Consider the following 19,805-nt stretch of genomic DNA (forward strand, 5'->3'; position numbering starts at 1 on the left):
ACACACACACACACACACTACACACTACACACACTACACGCCCGCCAACCAATCCAATCAAGACTACAACCTCTTTAACGACAAAGTCAATTGAGGAAAAGGAAAAGGAATTGCAACCTTAGTTCCCCTCAGTGTCTCTGCAGTGAGTATTGCTTTTTAAAAGCATGGGCTGAAGCCTTTAGGAGAAAAAGTGAAAAATGGTCAACTCTCTGAGGTACAGTCACTCAGTCAGGTACGCTGTACAGTAAATGCTCATTTCATGCTCTTAATTTATTAGTAGGATGGACATTTAAAGGATGGATAGGATATAAAATTCACCATTCAAGAGACATTAAATCCAACAGGCCAGCATGGGCTGTTAATAAGTATAGAATTATTGGCGTGTGTATTAAATACTTTAAATCCAACAGGCCAGGGCTGTTAATAATTATAGAATTATTAAATTCAGTTTTAAATACTTTAAAACTGTCACACTAACATAATGTTACACAGCAAAAGCAGACATAATATATTACATTATATATAAATTATAATTTATTTTTTATTTAATAACATAATAAAATAAGAAATGCACACATTCCCGTTTTTAATGAGTTAGTTAAGAGAACAGAATGAGAGAAGGGTGGGGTTGAAATACTGTAGGGAGCTCAGCCAGGAAAAGACAACGGATCTCTTTTTTTGTTGGTACACAATACAGAACTACAGATGAATGATACATTTATTCAACAGGCCCCACCAATGCGCCCCCAAGTCCTCCCTCCCAATAAAACATCACATGCCCCCAATCTCCCTTTTCTCTGAAAGCATGCCCTTGTTCTCCACCGTGGCAACACATTCAGAAGCAGCGACTCCTGTACGAGTCTCGGCATTTGCCTAATATATTATTTTCGCATATAGGCCCAGCTCTCGTGACAGTTTTGAACAAGTCTGAAGCGTTTTCCATGCTGGCTACCATCATCGTCAGACGTGTTGAACAAGGCCTGAACAGAACAAGGCCCGTCAACCGGCTGGCCTGCCACCCTGGGACACTTTCCTTGATGACGGACTGCTTTTCCTTATGCTGGGCTATACCTTCCTCCGTGTGGATCTATTCTTTAAGAGGGACTACTTCCATATGTGGATTTACCATAAGGACTACCTTCCCATGGGGACCCAACAATATACTGTTATTTTTGTACCCCGTGGACTATGTCACTAGCATGTAAGACTGTTATTTCTGTACCTCCTATGGACTATGTCTCTAGCATGTAAGACTGTTATTCTTTCTCCCTACATGAAGGCCTGTGCCCCATATCCGTCACTGTTCTATCTCATGTACTTTTTCAATTCAGGCATTTAGCAGACGCTCTTAATCCAGAGCGATTTACAGTAAGCAAGGAGAACACATGGTATTGGTAATACATAAAATACATAGAAATAGTCTAGGATCAGAAGCGAGCTAAGAACCTAACATCCGTCTTACAGTAGAATATCTGTACAATGAAACTATGAGTAAACACAATAGAGTGCCATGTCTACATGGAACGCATGTCTGAGTCACGGGGGAGTCTTAAACAGCGACATGTCAGACTATTTGTATGTCGGACTAACGTATGGCCCTCTTTGAAAGAGAACTAAAAAGACCTGTGGGCAAACGTAGGTCTGAAATGATCAGAACCCTCTCTAAAACGAATCACGAAACACTTGAACAACTGAGATGGTTCCCATTACTGTGTCCTGGAACATTGAGTCTGAGGTCATTAATTTGTGTGACCAATTCAATTTGGCATATTGTCATATTACTAGAGAACCAAATGGTCAGAGATGGGACTTGGATGAGGAATGGGTTGACATAAGGACACTATCCTCGACAGACAGGTGACTACATGTGACCTTTTTTCTAGGAAAGTTCACAGATTAAAATGCAGTAATTACTGATTATTCTTTACAAAAGCATTGTACGGAAACAACCCAAACAAGAGACACAAAGGGTACGTTCGTTGATAAATGGTGTACATTACAACTGGCCTTTTCGCCATTATCTTTATAGCTTTATTGTCTTACTGTGCCGTGTGCAGTTCACATTTTGGACTAATAAAGTATTCAATCAATTTAATCAATGGAGAGCGAAGAGTCTGGGAAAGAATCTTGTAGCCAAAAAGGGCCATATTAAAGTAGAACGTTAGTCAGCAGCATGCACCCCTTAATAATAGCTTGAATTTTTATAGCGCCTTTCATGAACCCAAGGACACTACAAAATGAACAACGAACAAACAGACAGACAAAAAAACTAACAACTATATGCCATGAGCCTTAAAATGAGTCCAGTATTGGAGCAAGGCAAATCTCTATTGGGAGAGAGTTCCACAGGGTGGGGACTGCCACACTGAATGCTCTGTCCCCCAAGGTTCGCTTGTTTGTATCGGGGACAGAGAGGAGGTCAAAGTTTGTGGACCACAAACTTGTCAGAGTAGGTTTATGGAGGAGGCCTGAGAGGTAGTGTGGAGACAGGGCGTAGGTGAGGAGTTTGTAACTGATGCTGAACTTAACAGGAAGCCAGTGCAGTCGTCTACGGGTGAGGGTGATGTGCTGCCAAGGCTTGGTGCGGGTAAGAACTCTTGCAGCTGAGTTTTGGACATACTGGAGCATATCCAGATACATGTTTGGGAGCCCAAACAGAACTCCATTGCAGTCATCAATCAGTATTGCAGTTTCACCACATGTCACTGGAGTAGGCAGGCCTCTGTATGAAGAACATTGGCCAGCCATTGGACAGTAAAAAAAAAATCACTCATGTGAAGTGAACTGTATTCATATCGGCCACATGACGTCTTACTCTTAAGTCGTCATTTAGTGCCCTAAACAAATATTAAATCCATAGACTTGTCTGGGAAACAATTTGCAAAAGATTTACGTATCTAAACAAACATTAAAAATCCCATAGACTTGGCTGCCATATGACGTAATCTTCAAAAGCCACGCATTGGAGGGGCTGGCGCCACTCAAAAAAGAAAGGGGAAAAAGGATAAAACAGTCACAGCTTAGTTATCTATAGATTAACCAGTTGCTCCTGAACACATATCTTGTCTAAGTGTTTGGTGTTGCCGTGCTGGTGATTTACGGCCGAGCTGCACCGAGCGCAGAATTTAATTCATGCGTACAGTGCATTTGGAAAGTATGTATGTCAATGATACCGGCTACAACAGACACGCGGATAGCGCACGTATATATATTGTCTCCCAAATGGAGACAAATTGGGCAAATGGGCGCACGCCACAGATCAGTTTCACCACATGTCACCACATGTTGGGAGCGTTTCGCTTGGCCGCTCGTTATGACAGATTAAGAGCACGGATAGCTTCCTGGGCAAAGTACTTGACGTCCATGTCCGTGTCCGCCGCCAGCCTCTCCAACACAGGCTTCACCTCCGTCTGCAGGACGTCGCCGCTGAGCGCCGGGCCGATCTTCTGGAGGGACTTGGCCACGTTGAAGCGGACGTTGGCCACCCTGTCGTTGGACATCTTCAGGACCACGGGCAGCATCTGCGTGGCCGTGACGTCCCGTCCGCAGGCCTCCGACAGCGCGTTGATGCACAACAGCGTGGTCATCCTGTGCAGGTAGTTGGGGTAGTCGGCCATGACCAGCACCATGGGCATGACGGTGCTCTGGGCCCACTCGTCGCCGAACTTCTCCGCCAGCTTCATCAGGTTGGAGGCGGCCGCCTCTCGAATGGCGTACACGTGGTCGATGAGCCACACCATGCACAGGGTGTTGAGCTTCTCGTCGAAGAACTCCACGCCCAGCTGGCCGGCCAGCAGGGGCATGTACTCGATGATGGCCAGGCGGACCCTCCACTTGGCATCCTCGGCCAGCTCCACGATGGCGGGCAGGAGCGACTGGGACAGCTGGCGGATGCCGATCACCTCGTTCACGCAGTCCAGGTTGGAGATGATGTTCAGACGCACCTCGGGGCACTCGTCCTTCAGCAGGATCAGGAAGAGGGGCAGCAGGTGCTCCACGGTGTTGTCCTTTCCCAGGACAGTGGACAGGCCCATGATGACCGACGCCAGGGCCGACTTCACCTGCTGCTTGGTGTCCAACACGAGCTCCTGGACGCAGAGAAGAATGTGATTCATGATGATCTTCTCGCGGCCGTCCTCGGGAAGCTTCTCGCAGAATTCTTTGACTTTGTTGGCAGCGGCGGTGCGGACTTCGACTTCATGGTCCTTGAGAAGGCTCTGATAGGCCGGAACAAGGTCCTTCTTTGTGATCTCCGGGCCCAATGCCTTCTGGAGCTCAGAGAACTTCTCGGCGACCACGTATCGGACCCTCCAGGATTCGTCTTTGGCGACCTGGCGTAGGGTGGGCATCACGAGGACCTCCAGGTCCTCCTGGGGCAGTACGGTGGCGATGCTCACGCATGCTTCCACCGCCAGCTGCCGCACAGAGTCCTGGTCGTCGGAGGCCAGGGCAGTGAAGAGCGGGATGACGTCGCTCTTAACATAATCCACTTCCAAAACTTTGGCGAACTCGCCCAACTTGGAGGCTGCGGCGCGACGCACCATGGGAGTGTCGTCCGAACACAGCGTGCGGAAAAGCTCGCGGATCTCGGCCTTGACCGTGCCGGAGACGACGCGAGGGTAGCAGGCACTGAAGAGGCCGCAGGCGGACATGCGCGAGGTGAACCAGTCGCCAGTCGCCAGCCGCTTGACCAAGGGCACGAAGTGCACCTCGAGGTCCATCGGAGTGTGCTCCTCGGCCACCTTGCACAGGGACTCCACGGCCTTGTCCCTCACCACCGTCTCCTCCACCGTGGACAGGCTCTCCAGAGGAGGCAGGAGGCAGTGGGCGTGCTCGGGCCCTCCGACGAGCACCGTGAAGTTCCCCAGCTGCTCGGCCAGCGCGAGGAGCACCTCGTCCTCGTCGTAGATGGTGTCCGTGAGGAACGGAAGGAGCTCGGTGCGGGTCCTCTCCACGCCCAGGGCCGAGGCGATGCCGGTCAGCTTCTTGATGCTGTTCAGCTGTAACTGGATGTCCTCGTTCCGCAGCTCGTCTATGAGCGCCGAGACGGGGTACGGAGGACCTTCTCCGTCGGCTCCAGCCATTTTGGATTTGTCGCAGATGCCGATACTGAATTTGTTGCAGATGCTGAATGACAGATACCGAAAGACTTAATTTGTACGGGGTGGCGCTGTAAGAGGCGAGCCATCTAGAAGAGAGAGAGTCGGTATATATGTCTGTGTCCGAGGGTTTTATCTCTCGAACCACTGGACAGATCTGTGGCAAACGTCTCGCGCACGCTATTAGACAAGCAAGCACAAGCACCCATGCATATACACGTATGTTTTATGAAATATTTAACTTTAATCAATTTTATAAACAGAAGTCAAACGTGTCTGGGGTCATATTTGGGGCGAGGCTGAAACCTGGCCCAAATATGGAGTTATACGTAATTGATATGTCATAGAAGACTGATGTCATAAACTGGCCACATGAAGGCAAGCTACTTTATGCCGTTATTAGACCATGTCTTGTTAAATCAGCCGATTAATGGCTCAAGTGTTTAAGTTAGTGAACCAAATATTATCCAGTTAGTCAGCATTAGTTTGCCAATTACAATGCAACTCTGAGTCATGGGAGTCCAAGTTAGCAGGGAGATTGTTCAACTGTCAGTTGTGAAACTAATGGTAAATAAATGGTGCATTTATATAGCATCATAATCGAAAGGGCTGGAAAGAATGCAAGGCACCAAGCCGCTTATCGAGAGCAGTTAGGGGTTCGGTGCTAGCCTCGCATAGCCAGCCTTCAATCTGCCTTTGGAACCAGAGACTAATATCCACACAGTGATATTAGTATGGCTATACGCAAGGCTAGTTCAGTGTCTTGCTCAAGGACACTTTGACACTAACCCGGAGGGGAGCCAGGGATTGAACCGGGAACCTTCCGATTCCCACATGGGCCACTATACCTCCTGAGCCAATGTCAAGCGCCCCCGATCTGTCGAGCAATACAGCCTGCAGAGTTGAGACGCAAGAATCGAGCAGTTGAGCCGATTGTGTGCGATAACGAGAAGCGATGGAGCAAAGCAGCACATAGCGTTATTTTCTGCAAATTATTCATGAGACCATATAGTACCCCGAAAAATATTTTGGGTGGTGTTCTGAAAACAGTTTGTGGGCCACCACCACGCCACAGACAGTTTAGCTAATTAATGGGAAGCACTGTAGAGCAGCTCTGGATGTATAATGAATGGGGTGTCCACGGGGGACCAGGGACACCTGGACGCTGTTGTCTCCGTCAGCAGCACCTGACAGGCTCTGATGAATACCGTCTGATGACTGGACATTCTCCTCTGCTGCTGCACTCTGGAACGATCAACTCTGCTACAAAATGTCTTCTAAATCCCGACGGTTTTCAGAAAAACCTTACGTTTATCATTCAGTCAGTGGTTCTCAAACTTTTTTCATGTCAGACAAGGACCCCAAAAAATATGTTGTTCCAGAAGCAAAGATAATATACGAGTTAAAAACATTCACTGTGAAAGAATATATATTCAAAGATTAAAAAGAATGGTTAATGTGGTTAAAAGCTAAAGTGACACGGCTGCGTTGAGTGTGCGACGCACACCAAATAGTCGATCTACAAGCTTCCAGCAGGGCTTTTAGATCTTGTTGGGGCAGAAACCTCTTATCTCCATGTTTTTTTTTTGGGGGGGGGGGGTCATACTACAGCGTCACACAAAAGCATAAAAATTTTGAAATGCTTTGCTTACGTTTGCTACTTTTTAATCTGAATCATTGAATAGTCACAGTTTTGAACATATGAGGTTTCCATCCACAATTATGCTAGTTTCGGTGCACTATAAAGTATAACTCAGGCTTATTGTTACACCTGAGATGTGTTTTGCTTATAATCAGGAGTTAGACCAGTTGATAAAAAACACCGCAATTATGTTATGTGTATGCAAATGACAAACACTGACCAGGTGCTTGATGACAGCAATAATAAACAGTAATTTCTGACTCCGTCATTACGATCATAAAGAGTTATGGTTGAGCCATAATACAGCGCAGTTATCTGGTGAATAGAGGTGGAGAGAGTAGACACAACTTAATGACATGAATGTAGTCAAACATGCCTTGATGATAACTGACCTCCCCAGTTATTAAACCATCTGCTCTCTGTCTCCCCTTCTCTCTCTCTCTCTCTCTCTCCCCCAACACGGTCGACGAAGATGGCATGCGTTTAGTTACACATACAGTACCAACAGTCAGACACACCATTAGTCAGACACCCCAAACCCTAACGTAACCTTCGCCCCCTGATTTCTAACCCACAGCGCGGGTGATTTTTAACCCGCAGCACGGGTTTGTCTGACTAATGACTGTAGGACTGTTGGTATGTCTAACCAATGTATGCACCCCAGATGGCCACCGGACCCACCCTAGAATCAGGTTCTGCTTAACCAATCTTCCAGCTAAGGGGAAGTTTTTCGTTACCACTGTCATTGCTTGCTCAGGGTGTCGGTTCTCTGCTCTACATGTACAACTTTAATTGAATGCGCACACGTGCGTGCGTGCGCGCGTGGTGCAAAGTGAGGCTGTGAAATACGGAACATTATCCATATACTGTCCTGCCGTGAGACAAGATGTACAGAACTGTAGCTCGGTAGAGCCAGCTTGATAGATTTATGTACAAATACTTAATACGGTAGGGACGTGGTAGGTTAATAACATACCGTATATAGACAGTATACTCAATCGATCCTCATGCAATACCGTGCTGTTCTTTGCAGCGCTACGAGCCTGTTCTTTTTCTGTCTGTGTCTGTGATTCCCAGAACTGGAGGCGCAGTCATTAGCTGTAGAAGTGCTTGGCTCTAATAACGGACACACGCTGCTTTTTCTAGGAAAAGTGAGGTAATGCTGACATAAGCCATGTAGTGACAGACCTGCAAGTGAAGTGGATTAGGGCAGCGACTAATTCATTAATCCATCATTGAAAAACAAAAACCTAGTTTAATTCAAACAAACATATGTTTTCATGAATAAAATAAAAATAACAGGTCTACAAGCTCAGAACGTGTTGTGATGCTACCTGCTGTAGATGGGCTATTTTTGAGTGGTGGCACACCGACTCCATTAAGTGACTGTGTGTATGGTTTGGCCTCTGTATGTCGAACCATCCTATGTGGTCCAGAGCCACAGGGCACTAAATTAATCCTTCTTAATGTATTCATTGGGTGCATACGATAGATGGCTTTGTATTCTATATATAAAGTTTATAAACGCCCAGTTTAAGGTTCACTTTCACTGGCTTGCCTTTTTGAGTGGTGCTGGCTGGCTGTGTCCGAGCACGAAAATAGCCTTTTCAATAGGTTTTCATTACCAAGTGTCACTGTTGTGCAGCCTAACACACACACACACACACACACACACACACACTTAATATTAACTGTATATATGATGATTTCAGGTGTTACAGTACAGTACAGTACAGGGACCCCCACATGCACGAGTGGCGGCTCTCCGGAACTGGGCCTCCACCCTGAGCACGTTCCTGTGGGAAGTTCTGGGGACCCCCACATGGAGTTGCACCACTCACTTCACACGGGTGTGATTTTTTTTTTTAATGAACAAAAAGGTTTTTACTGCCTGCTGGAGCAGCAAGCTGTTCTAATATTGTACATAACTCTACCTAACCGTTAGACTGCCAGTACTGTGGTCAGAGATGCCAAGATGCCAGCAGTTAATGTAGGCAGTGTGCACTTCTGTTTTTGTGACTAAAGTTGTTTTATAGAGGAAATTGTACTGCCAGCATCCAGACTTTAGCATCATGCCAGATTATAGATACTAAAGTCTGTCTGGGGGCTATGCTGCGCATACCTGGGCAAGCGTTTGTTCTACCGACACACGCGCGTGCGCGCTCTCTCTCCCTTTCTCTCACATACAGTACACACGCCCAGTAGCATCCTTTTGAACTAAACCAGAACAGGGAAGCAGGTATTTCCTTGTTTAGCTTGCCTCAGTTGTGTCTACAGTAACATGTTGCATAACAACACTTCCTATCCGAGGCGTTCCTGTTGCGTTCCTCTTGATTGTTTGTGTTTCAACACCGCAGCGAGATGAGGAAGGATGAGGGTGTGACATCAGAGCCCTCTCGGGGTATTTTTTTAACAGAATCCTCTCCCAACTTCACTCATTGAAATCCAGCCGAACTTCAGACCAAGTTCCACTGCAGAGAAATGTTTCTATTTTATGCATAGCCTCGGCGTCTGGTATACTTCTTTAAAATGAATCCCTGACCTCATCTCAATTCTCAACCAAAAGATCTTTTGTTGAAAATGTTTGAACATTGACAATTCTTTTTATGGCCAAAATAGGGATGCCAGAAGTTAAAAGAGCTCCCTGTGATGCCGGAGTGATTGGTGTTATTTTGTTTGGTCTGCAGCACTCTGCAGTCAGTCACCTGGAAATGAACTCTCTCAAACAACCACAGAAGTGTCCTGATCCCTTCCGGGACCTGTATTTTTCGTACACGACAAAACAACGTGAGTTTAGTTTAACTGCGAGTGTAGGAAGTGGACCTAGGCTCCTCCCGGCTGCGTCTCGAGGTGTCCGTCTCGAGAGCAAAGTAACTGAACTTAGCCCACCATGCTTATTTTGGACAGTTTCTAAATGTGTCAGATTATTTTTTATTATTATTAAAAAACAATATATACACTATAGCTTATGCAATGTGTTGTGAGTTTGTACATTAGCTTTGTTTTAACCCTGGGTGGAATGTACCTAAAACAAAATAAAATAAAACAAAATCTTGCCTATATAATTACTGTGTGTTTGTCGCATTTTCTCCTCATGGGCAGTGAGAAATAGCATCACAGCCATGATAATTAATTATATTGACAATGCTGATGACAAAACCAAATCATGCTATCTGGGTCACAGTGGAGAAAATAAGTGTTTTCTTTTTTTTTTTCATTCCTCTCTCCTCTCCTTATTTCACAAGAAGAACACATTGTGATGCCAATGATATTTTTTTTAAAGAGAAAAAAGCCGAAAGCCAAACGTGCTAACTAGGTCGATGTAGAGCAGCACTGTAGGAAGTCTATAGATATGATTATGATGTTCTCGCACACTGAAAGATGACTCATACCGTTGGCTTCCAGACACCAGTGCTCCCTCCAAGGATTCATGTTAATACTTTGGATATCTTCCCTCTGACAGTTTTATTTTAAAAAAAATGTTGGGATTGATATAAATATTTTTGTAAATCTCTATGGGGAAAAACATGAATGGCATATTGTTTCTGTGGAACCAGGATAACACGCCCACAGCCCACTGCTATGCCCTATAGGTGTTCAATTGAGTTGAGATGCGTTGACTGACCATGACATAATGACTCGCATCATTTTCATACACATTAAACCATTCTGACAAATTGTTGCCCCTAATATAATGGATGTGGGCTATTATCATGCTGGAAGGGGGATGACAATGCCACTCCTATCAGGATAGAAGAGATTCTACAGAGTAAGATAAAGTGATCACTCAGAATAACATGTTATTGTTTTGCAGTGACCCTTCCCTCTTTAATGCAAGCAAAACATTTTTTCAACCCTTTTCATATCAAGGCCCATTATTTATTCTGCATTTGGATAAGATTGCATATTCTAACTGAGTGTGTGTGTGTGTGTGTGTGTGTGTGTGTGTGTGTGTGTGTGTGTGTGTGTGTGTGTGTGTGTGTGTGTGTGTGTGTGTGTGTGTGTGTGTGTGTGTGTGTCAAAAGGCGTCACCGACAGGTACATGGTGAAATCATCATTTGGTCTATAATGGGCCTAGGTCCACTTCCTACACTTTAAACTAAACTCACGTTGTTTTGTCGTGTACGAAAAATACAGGTCCCGAAAGGGATCAGGACACTTCTGTGGTTGTTTGAGAGAGTTCATTTCATTCATTTTCATGTTCAAACATTTTCAACAAAAAATCTTTTGGTTGAGAATTGAGATGAGGTCACGGATTCATTTTAAACAAGTATACCAGACACCAAAGCTGTGTGTGTGTGTGTGTGTGTGTGTGTGTGTGTGTGTGTGTGTGTGTGTTTTTAATTATCGCCCTGCTCGATCTTACTACACACAAAATAATCAACAGTAGCAGATCCACAAGCTCGAAACACGGCACGAAGTGACGTGTTTTGAGCTTGCAGATCTGCTACTTTTGATGCATTTAAATCATGAAAAGTTTTGGAACATAATTATGCGTTTTCCACCCGTCAGGGTGCACGACGTGGAGAATAACGAACAGTGAAGGATGATTCATCGGAACCATATACCTTTTGGAGGACCAGACGGGCCTATGGTTTTTGCACCTCATGCATTGTCTTTCTAATGAGACCTTATACTATAACATCCCCGCCTCTCTGCTGTATGTGTGTAGCCGGGGAACACACTGTTCTCGCACTGACAGTCTGATCATGACGAGTGCTGCACTTATTACACTCCGTCACCTGAGGAACAGTTGCTACCGTTACTTTTCTCCCAAATGTGAGCTTTTGACCACAATATCGGATACCTATTTATTTTATCCCACAAATGTATAACCCATTTCTTTGTCTAAAGCAATCAAGGGCTCTACACTTCCTCCGCCAACCTGGGGAGAGCAACGGACTGACCTCATGCTTCCTTCAATGCCTGAGCGTCCAAGCCGCTTCTTTTCACCTGACAGAGGGGAGTTTCCCCGGTTGGATGTAATGCGTGGAAGGAACACGTTATTCCAACCATGTTTTATTTTATTTTACTGATGTCTTTCCCCATCTATGGAAAAGCATTACGTTTAAGTCACTGCTCCTGCTGAAACACAAGCCAGTTGAGCATGAGTGTGTGTGTGTGTGTGTGTGTGTGTGTGTGTGTGTGTGTGTGCGCCCACTGATGGGCTTCTATATTGAGGCAAGGTAAACACCTGTCAACATGATACATCTGGAGTGAGCCGGAAGACGCCCGATTGGCTCTTCGCCATGCTATGTCTCGTGAATATAAATAAACGAATCGAACCCGGTGTTTGCGTGGCTGTTTGTAAGTGTGTACGACGTGCATGCGCGTATGTGTGTAGACTGTGTAAGAGAGACTTTTACTTCACCGATAAACAATTGTTGCGTGTGTCTGAGAGAGATGAAAAGCACAATCAAATCTCACGACTGAAAATGTTTGTGTGACCGTTAAGTCGTTGATGTGTGATTTGAGAAACCACACATCAGCGCCGTTTCCTAAACCAGAGGTCCTTGAGGGAGTTCCAGGTGGCTAAATGATAGTTTGTAACTCTGACAGTGTACAAATGGAACCAAACGGACCCGCATTCCATGTGTACACTCACAGAGTTAAATTAACTATTGATTTTACGATATAAATTAGGTGTCTCACAGATAGAAATGCCATTAAATGGGGGTACGTAGCCTAATGCATGTCAAATTGGGGGTCCTTGAAATTAAACGAGTTGAGAATCACTGCTAGAGCCGTAAAAAACCTTCTTTTCAAAGGGGGGTCCGTGGGGCTAATTAGTGTCAATTTGGGGGTCCTTGACATGAAAAAGTTTGGGAACCTAAACAATTAACACAATATGTTTTAGTAATATTGCTCCTGCTGTTCTACAGTACACACTGTACTGCCAACCAGGGGAAGAAATCAGCACAGACAGAAGCTTTAACCTTTGCTTTTATATGAAATATCCGACTTTTATGAGTGTGAGCGAGTGTGTGAGAGTGAGCGTGTGCGTGTGCATGTGTGCGTGTGTGTGAGTGAGTGTGTGGGCGTGCGGTCCTCCTACCTCATTGCCGTACATCATGAGGTGGTGCGTGGTGATGAGGGCTTTGAACACCACCACCCAGCTGGAGTTGGCCGTGCGCTCAAACAGCGTGTCGGCAAGCTGGGGAACACTCACGTTCATCTCATTGGTGCAGTGGATCAGATCTGTTTGAAGACACATGGAATGAAAGAAAAAATAAAATCTCACGGCTGAACAACATCGTGCCAATCTGGTGTGTATCCGAGAACATTCCAGCACAAAAGATACAGTACGCGACGTCTCCGCGCAGCGCAATGCAGCATGTTATCGACACGTCCCATGATCTCCACATTATAATGTGACGAAAAGACACACTTTAAGGCCAGGTGTAAACACTGAGCACTGATTACACCTGGTCTTAAAATGACATACTAACAGTCCGACAGTCATTAGACTGACACCCTTACCCCAAAACCTAACCTAACACCTGGTCTTAATGCCCCCCCCACACACACACACACACACACACACACACACACACACAGTAAGCTGAATCCTCATTTTCCCACACAAAAACCTGACACGCTCCTCTCACTTCCTCTCATGTTTCTTTTTACAATCTTTAGAATGAAGGCGAGCCGTTAAAGAAGGTTTTGCATTGCATTACATGATATTGTGAGTGACGGTGGCAAAAATAAATAAAACCAAGGTGCACGGCTGTCGGAGTAGTTGGAGACACGTTCAATCAATGATGCGTCCTCGCGTGTATCTCTGACCAGCTCTCCCAAGTGCTTCTCCACCTGAGGCTCACGAGGATGAGCATCCAATTACCAGTTCCAGACAGACTCCCAAGACACGTGTTAATGCCACGTGTAACATACAGTACTATATAATATATATATAGTCACCATTTCCCCCCTAGACAATACAGCTGCTGCACAGCGCTGCACACTTCAAAGGCATTAAAGAAATCGTTCAGTTTCAATAGCGACTAATATAGCTAGATTCCCTTCATGTGCATGGGCATTGCTGCATAGTGCTAAAAAGCTTTCCAGTCGACATTTCTCTGTAACCTTATTACCGATGAAAAAAGGGGGGGGTTTCAATTATTTGACAAGAATCTTGCAATGTGCAACATCTGATCAAACCCAAATATAATAATGTAACTACCGTATACTATAAAGTTAGCAAAACATAAACCAAGTAGGCGTGTGATGCATCTCGTATTTGCAGAAAGTGGCTGCTGGACTGATTCTATTTTAGATTTTTTTTATTTTATCTAAAAATGTCAGAGCATTGTTCTACAATGCTATGCTATCTACAATGCTGGAATTCCACTTCAAAATATCTCCGCACACAGGGGCGCCCGCTGACCAAGTGGTCCAGGCGCATGCCACATATACGTAGGCTTTGGCCCGACAACGGGTCGCATGTTCGAGTCCCGTTCATGACAACCTTGGCTGCATGTCTCTCTCTCTCTCTTTTCTGTCAGTCTTCACTTGATACTATCAATAAAGGCAGAAAAGTGTACGAGTCAGGTCCCCGGAGGTCCTTGAGGAGTTTATATGAAAATGTTTGAGAACAACTGCTGTAGACAAAGGGGCATGCCCATATGGTTGCAGTCTTGCAGATTAACTACTACCCAAAACCACACCAAACTCACACACCCACAACATGATGAATGCGTTACTGATAATTACGGCAAACCATAAGTCACAGGGCTGTGCGATGACTTCAAATCAATATCACGATCATCTTTAACTGTTGCCGCGATTATGATTAATGAACAACTTTTCTTGAAATAGTGAAAAAAGGCGTTTAATCTCCCAACCTATTTTCACTATTGTGGAATTTGTTTTTGTACAACAAAGTATAATACAGGGTCAAGATGAATTGATTCAGTCGATTATAAATGACATATCAGAATGTTTTCGTGTTTGTATCATTGGTGGTTAGTAAAAACGGAGAGATGTGTCGGGGTGAGCGCTGAGCGGTGAATCACCGCGGCTCAGTGACCTCATGTTGTAGTTTTCCCCAACCACCACGATGAGTAGGACATCACCTAAGAACTGGAGTATGCGCGTCCCTTAAGGGGGACTGCCCATAAGGCCGACATCCCGTTAGTCCTGTAATCGGTCATACTAACGGGAGGTCGGAAAAATGACACGTTGCTGTGACATGTTACTCTATGCTTTCTGAACGACCTCTTTCCTGCTTTTTCTCTCCATCTCTCTCTCTTCCTCTTTCTTTGTTCCTCTCTCTCTCGGTGGGACATTATGGGATGGTTGCAGAGACTCACACACCTGGTGGTAACTATGGGAAACGGACTTCTCATTAGACAACTGGTAGAATGGAGCAGAGAGTGTCCCACAGGGAGGATTCATCACCATAATCACACACACACACACACACACACACACACAGTATCTTTTCCAAAACACACACTTTCGGTCAGTGATATCTACAGGCGCACATGCATTCAGACACGCACGCGCGCGCTTACACACACACACACACACATGCACACATGCACACACGCGCACAAAGACCTACTTTCACTCTTGTACCATGTACTCAGCATGATCTCAATTGTACAGAAGGAAGCGCACCCACGTGCAAGCATGCCCACACTCTCTCTCTTAGCACAGCATATTTGACATGCACACGTGTGTGTGCATGCACAGTGACACACACACACCCTTGACTTTCAAAGTCTCACTCTTTCATGTCTTCATTACATTCTAATTAGGAATCCTCCTCACACACAAACACACACACCCAAGACCATGCACACACACCCAGTAGCATCCTCTTTAACTAAGCGGTCCAACACTCTTAGTATGCAATCTACATACAATGTTGAAGACACACCCAGTGAGCAACAGACACACACACACACACGAGTACATTGATCATGTATGCATTTTTCACGTCTGTCTCTTGTTTTTCTCTTTCGTGTGTGCGCGCGTGCGTGCGTGTGCGTGCGTGTTATCTCCCATCTCCTGCTTTGCGTCTGTGATATCCCAAATGATCCTCCGCGCACGCGGACACACCTCTTATCTGTGCCCATTTTATTTCTCAGCTCTCGAACGTAATCCACCCCACGAAAAAAAAAGTATGCTAATAATAGTAACAATAAGCAGAAGGAATGAATGCGTTTGCCAGTGCTTGGGATTCCAGCTTTGATTTGAATACAATTAAAAGAGAATGTTTTCTCTGAGCCTTGCTCTGTGCGTCAGGGGGATTTGAGAAAACCTCGTTAAGGAGGACGCTCACTGCTTTGTAATGGCAATGGTGTAGTCAATTCAAATTCAATTATTAAGGACTGTCCGTTTCTATACATTTTTCAAACCAAACGCATTGTGAGCTGATTAGATCAGCCATTGGCATTTTTCTTTTCTTTTAAGCCGTTCTATCCACAATAGCCAGAGGCTATAGCTATTGGCTAGGGATGGGAACTATCAATTAATTCATTTTATTGATATTTATTTGGTTTTGATAACCTTATCGATCAAATATTTATTTGACGGTTTGAGATACAGGGCCATGCAGGCAATGGCACTTTTTGTATGAGGAATAAAATTAAATTAAAAGCGCACTGTCTCGTCTGTCACATTGCAAAAGCGGAGACGTTTCTGTGGCTACCAACTACCAAGGTGGAGTGGATTTATTTTTAACCGCAACCCACATGTGCGTTCCTCGGCCACGTGCGCGCAGACAGCATTACATTCACAGAAAACTGCCCAATGATGGAACCGCAGATTAATTGTTAACTGTTAAGTTGAATTGGAGAATTTATTAACGGCGATTAATCGATTAGCTATTAATACAGTGGTTACAAAAGTATTCATTGATTTGTTTAGTTCTGGTCTGGTTTTGGTGAATATTAAGCAGGCTAGTTCTGGTCATGATCGAGCAGTGAATAAAAACAGAGGCCTTGGTATTGCGGCGCGGCGTCTCATAGGATGGGGATGTTCCATCGGTCCCCACCCGCATGGGGAGACTTGTTTTTTGTTTTCATTTAAAAAAATTATCCGCGACCCACAAAATGGGTGTCTTTAAAACTGGTCCGTTTGGGTCCATTTTTACACCCTCAGACTATTTGAACGTGTCTTTTCTCTGTTGTCTTTCTTTTGTGTTGTTTCAGTCAAACTGGGAATGAGGAGACACAGACAGAGAGAGTTCTCTGTTGAACCCAGTCAAAAACAGTCAAAGCAATCTATGTTGTTTTATTTCATTATTATTTTTGTCTGCCCGTGGTGTGTGTGTGTTTTGTTTTTCTTCCTCCACTGTGGACAGACCGTGTCTGTGAGACATTGAGAATTAATAGCTTTGTCCCGCTAACGGGGCTGGAGAGAAAGAGAGAGAGAGAGAAAGCGAGCTGCTGGCATCCCCGGTGAGTTGGCTGTACCCCGCAGGTAGCCAGGTGGCCCGTGTCATTATCCATCCATCTATCTTAGCTCTGCCTCTCTCTCTCTCTCCATATCGTTTCCATCTCTCCCATTTTCAGTTCCCTAGTTTTTTGCTCTCAATGTTCCCTCCCTCTCTCTCTCTCTTCATCTCTCTCTCTCTCTCTCTCTCTCTCGTCGCGCCTCAGTGCTTCTGTTCCCTCTCAGCCGGTTGTCCATATCTCTCCCTTTTTAACTGGGCTCATGTTTTTTCATCAGGTTCTGTAGTGATGTGAGAGGACTAAGAGAAGAGCTGATTAGGTCTGCGGGGACTGTACTGTGCATGCGCGCGCAAGTGTGTGTGTGCGCGTGTGCGTTAATGTAGATGGGGTACATGTGTGCAGACTTAATCAGGCAGAGTGGAACAAATTAGATGCCATTGATCCTAAACCAAGGGGAGAGAGGGAGACAGGAGAAAATGGAGGGATGTGGGGAAGAGTGGAGGAGAGAAGAGAGGGAGAAAGAGAGAAAGAGAGGGGAGAGAGAGGAAGAGAGGAGGAGAGAGAGGGAGAAAGAGAGGGGGAGAGAGAGGGAGGAACTGAGGGGGAGAGAGAGGGAGGAAGAGAGGGGGAGAGAGAGGGAGGAAGAGAGGGGGAGAGAGAGGAACTGAGGGGGAGAGAGGGGGAGGAAGAGAGGGGGAGAGAGAGGAAGAGAGGGGGAGAGAGAGGGAGGAAAACAGGGGGAGAGAGAGGGAAGAAGAGAGGGAGAGAGAAAGAGAACATTTCTCCTGTTGACGATGATTCTCTCTCCATCTCAGGACACACAGCCATGTCTTGGTCAGTCTATACCTGAGACTTCCTCTTCACCCTCTTCGTAAAATAAATTAAGCTATACACAGAAACCAGCATCCCTATTCTGTACCCAACATTTGGATCTACCGTAACCGTATACAAGCTCACAAAGCGGTGACGTCGAGTTGTGAGCTTGTAGATCGCCAAAGAAGTTTGAGGGCCTAGCCTTGCGTAGCCAGCCTTCAACTCCTTGCACCTTTGCAGTGCATATTGCCCCAGGCAGATTAAGTCTGGCCCCTCTCAATTGTGGGAGGACTGTGGGAGAAATGGTGACGGCCAACCAGATTCGTCTGGAAGCAGGCTATAACCACATTGCAAAAACAACAAAAATCTAACACTGAGAGGGACGAGACTAATATCCACGCAGTGATATTAGTATCGCTACGCAAGGCTACTAAAATAGAGCTCTGGGGGATCACCGGACAAAGGTAAGGGTTTAATAAGTGGTTAATTTTGTCCCTTGGTTTTCTTTCTCTCTCTCATCCTCTTTTCTACCACACAAAGCTGCTGAAACACACACACACACACACACACACACACAGGGGAATGACTTGTAAGAGGGAAATGATCTCATCCTGTCAGACGGCGGTCTATACGGACCCAGTCAGCTGAGAACAGTGAGCCACACAGTCGGTCACCAACCAACCAACCAACACCCTAAACACCCACACCTCAAAAAATAAAGGAAATTGACCTTGTGATCATAAGGTGCATGGATTGCATAGCACTGCACAATTCATTGAAAAATGAATGGTGCAGCTCTAGTTGCCTAGTAGTTGGCTCCAGGTGCCACATTGTTGAATGTAGTAACGTTCTGCAACTACAGACAATACATGCGAAATCGTGATTCCCATTTGAGCAAGAATCGTGCAGTACTAAACAACAACACACACACAGAATGGCCGCTGAGTTGGAGGTGATGATGTCATGCACCCCGACAGAGGCCGTCTCTGTTCCTCATCCTGTCAGAGTTGCATTGTTACTAGTATGTGGTAAGATGTTTACCTCCATGGGCTCCTCTGATTGGCCCGTGCACTGTGTCACACACTTCCTGGTACCGGGCAGCGGACCGACTGACAGCAGCCGTAAGGGCTGGTACGACTACACTCGGAACTGTCAAAGGAAGCGTGTGTGTGTGTGTGTGTGTGTGTGTGTGTGTGTGTGTGTGTGTGTGTGTGTGTGTGTGTGTGTGTGTGCGTTGAGAGAGCACTGCACAGTGGATGCACTCCGTCTCAAATGAGGCATCACTAAAATAAACCTCAAGGTAGAAAGAGAGAGACAAGAAAAAGCAAGAGGGGGAGAAAGGACAGAGAGAGAGAGAGAGTTTGCTCTGTTATTTCTACATCCTAATTACTTAATATGGTAATTAATTAGATTTTGGTGATCTATTTCCTAATCAGTCAGGCCAATAAAGTATCTATGTCAGCAGCATTTTAGAAGACAAGACAGTGATAAAGCAGAGAGCACTGGAGTGAGACAGAGAGAGAGAGAGAGAGAGAGAGAGAGAGAGAGAGAGAAGCGAGGGAGGGAAAGATGAGGGCATAAAAGAGAAGGGTGGGATTTCTTTCTCTGCCTAGTAGGAAAGGAATGCGCGTGGAAGATTTCCCTCAAATCGCACTGTGCGTTCATGATTTGAGGCATTGGGATGGAATACGAAATACCGGACAGACCCAGCTTGATCACATTACCATAGAGATTTTTGGACAGAATCTGAAGGAGTTATATCAAAAATGTGTTTTACAAATGTCGGCCTCCTGCCTATAAACGGCAGGTCAAAGGTTTTTCCTTGACCTCGAGGGAGTGTGCATGCAA

General features: G+C 45.4%; 2 protein-coding genes across 2 annotated transcripts in view; both read right to left on the reverse strand.

Moving 5' to 3' along the window:
• Window positions 1–19,805, reverse strand: part of LOC308334873 (phosphatidylinositol-binding clathrin assembly protein) — a 106,882-nt gene that overhangs the window by 70,104 nt on the left and 16,973 nt on the right. Inside the window, 1 exon segment of the mRNA XM_080791754.1 lies at window positions 12,797–12,939. Within this exon segment, the coding sequence (XP_080647880.1) occupies window positions 12,797–12,939 (143 nt within the window).
• Window positions 3,312–5,087, reverse strand: LOC308334880 (serine/threonine-protein phosphatase 2A 65 kDa regulatory subunit A beta isoform-like; the record flags this gene model as incomplete). The annotated part of the gene is made up of 1 exon (XM_080791764.1): window positions 3,312–5,087. The coding sequence occupies exon 1, from the start codon at window positions 5,082–5,084 to the stop codon at window positions 3,312–3,314; it is 1,773 nt and encodes a 590-aa protein (XP_080647890.1). The 5' UTR covers window positions 5,085–5,087.

Source organism: Protomyctophum bolini (genome assembly GCF_963924005.1).
Source record: "Protomyctophum bolini genome assembly, chromosome: 20".
Lineage (NCBI taxonomy): Eukaryota > Metazoa > Chordata > Actinopteri > Myctophiformes > Myctophidae > Protomyctophum > Protomyctophum bolini.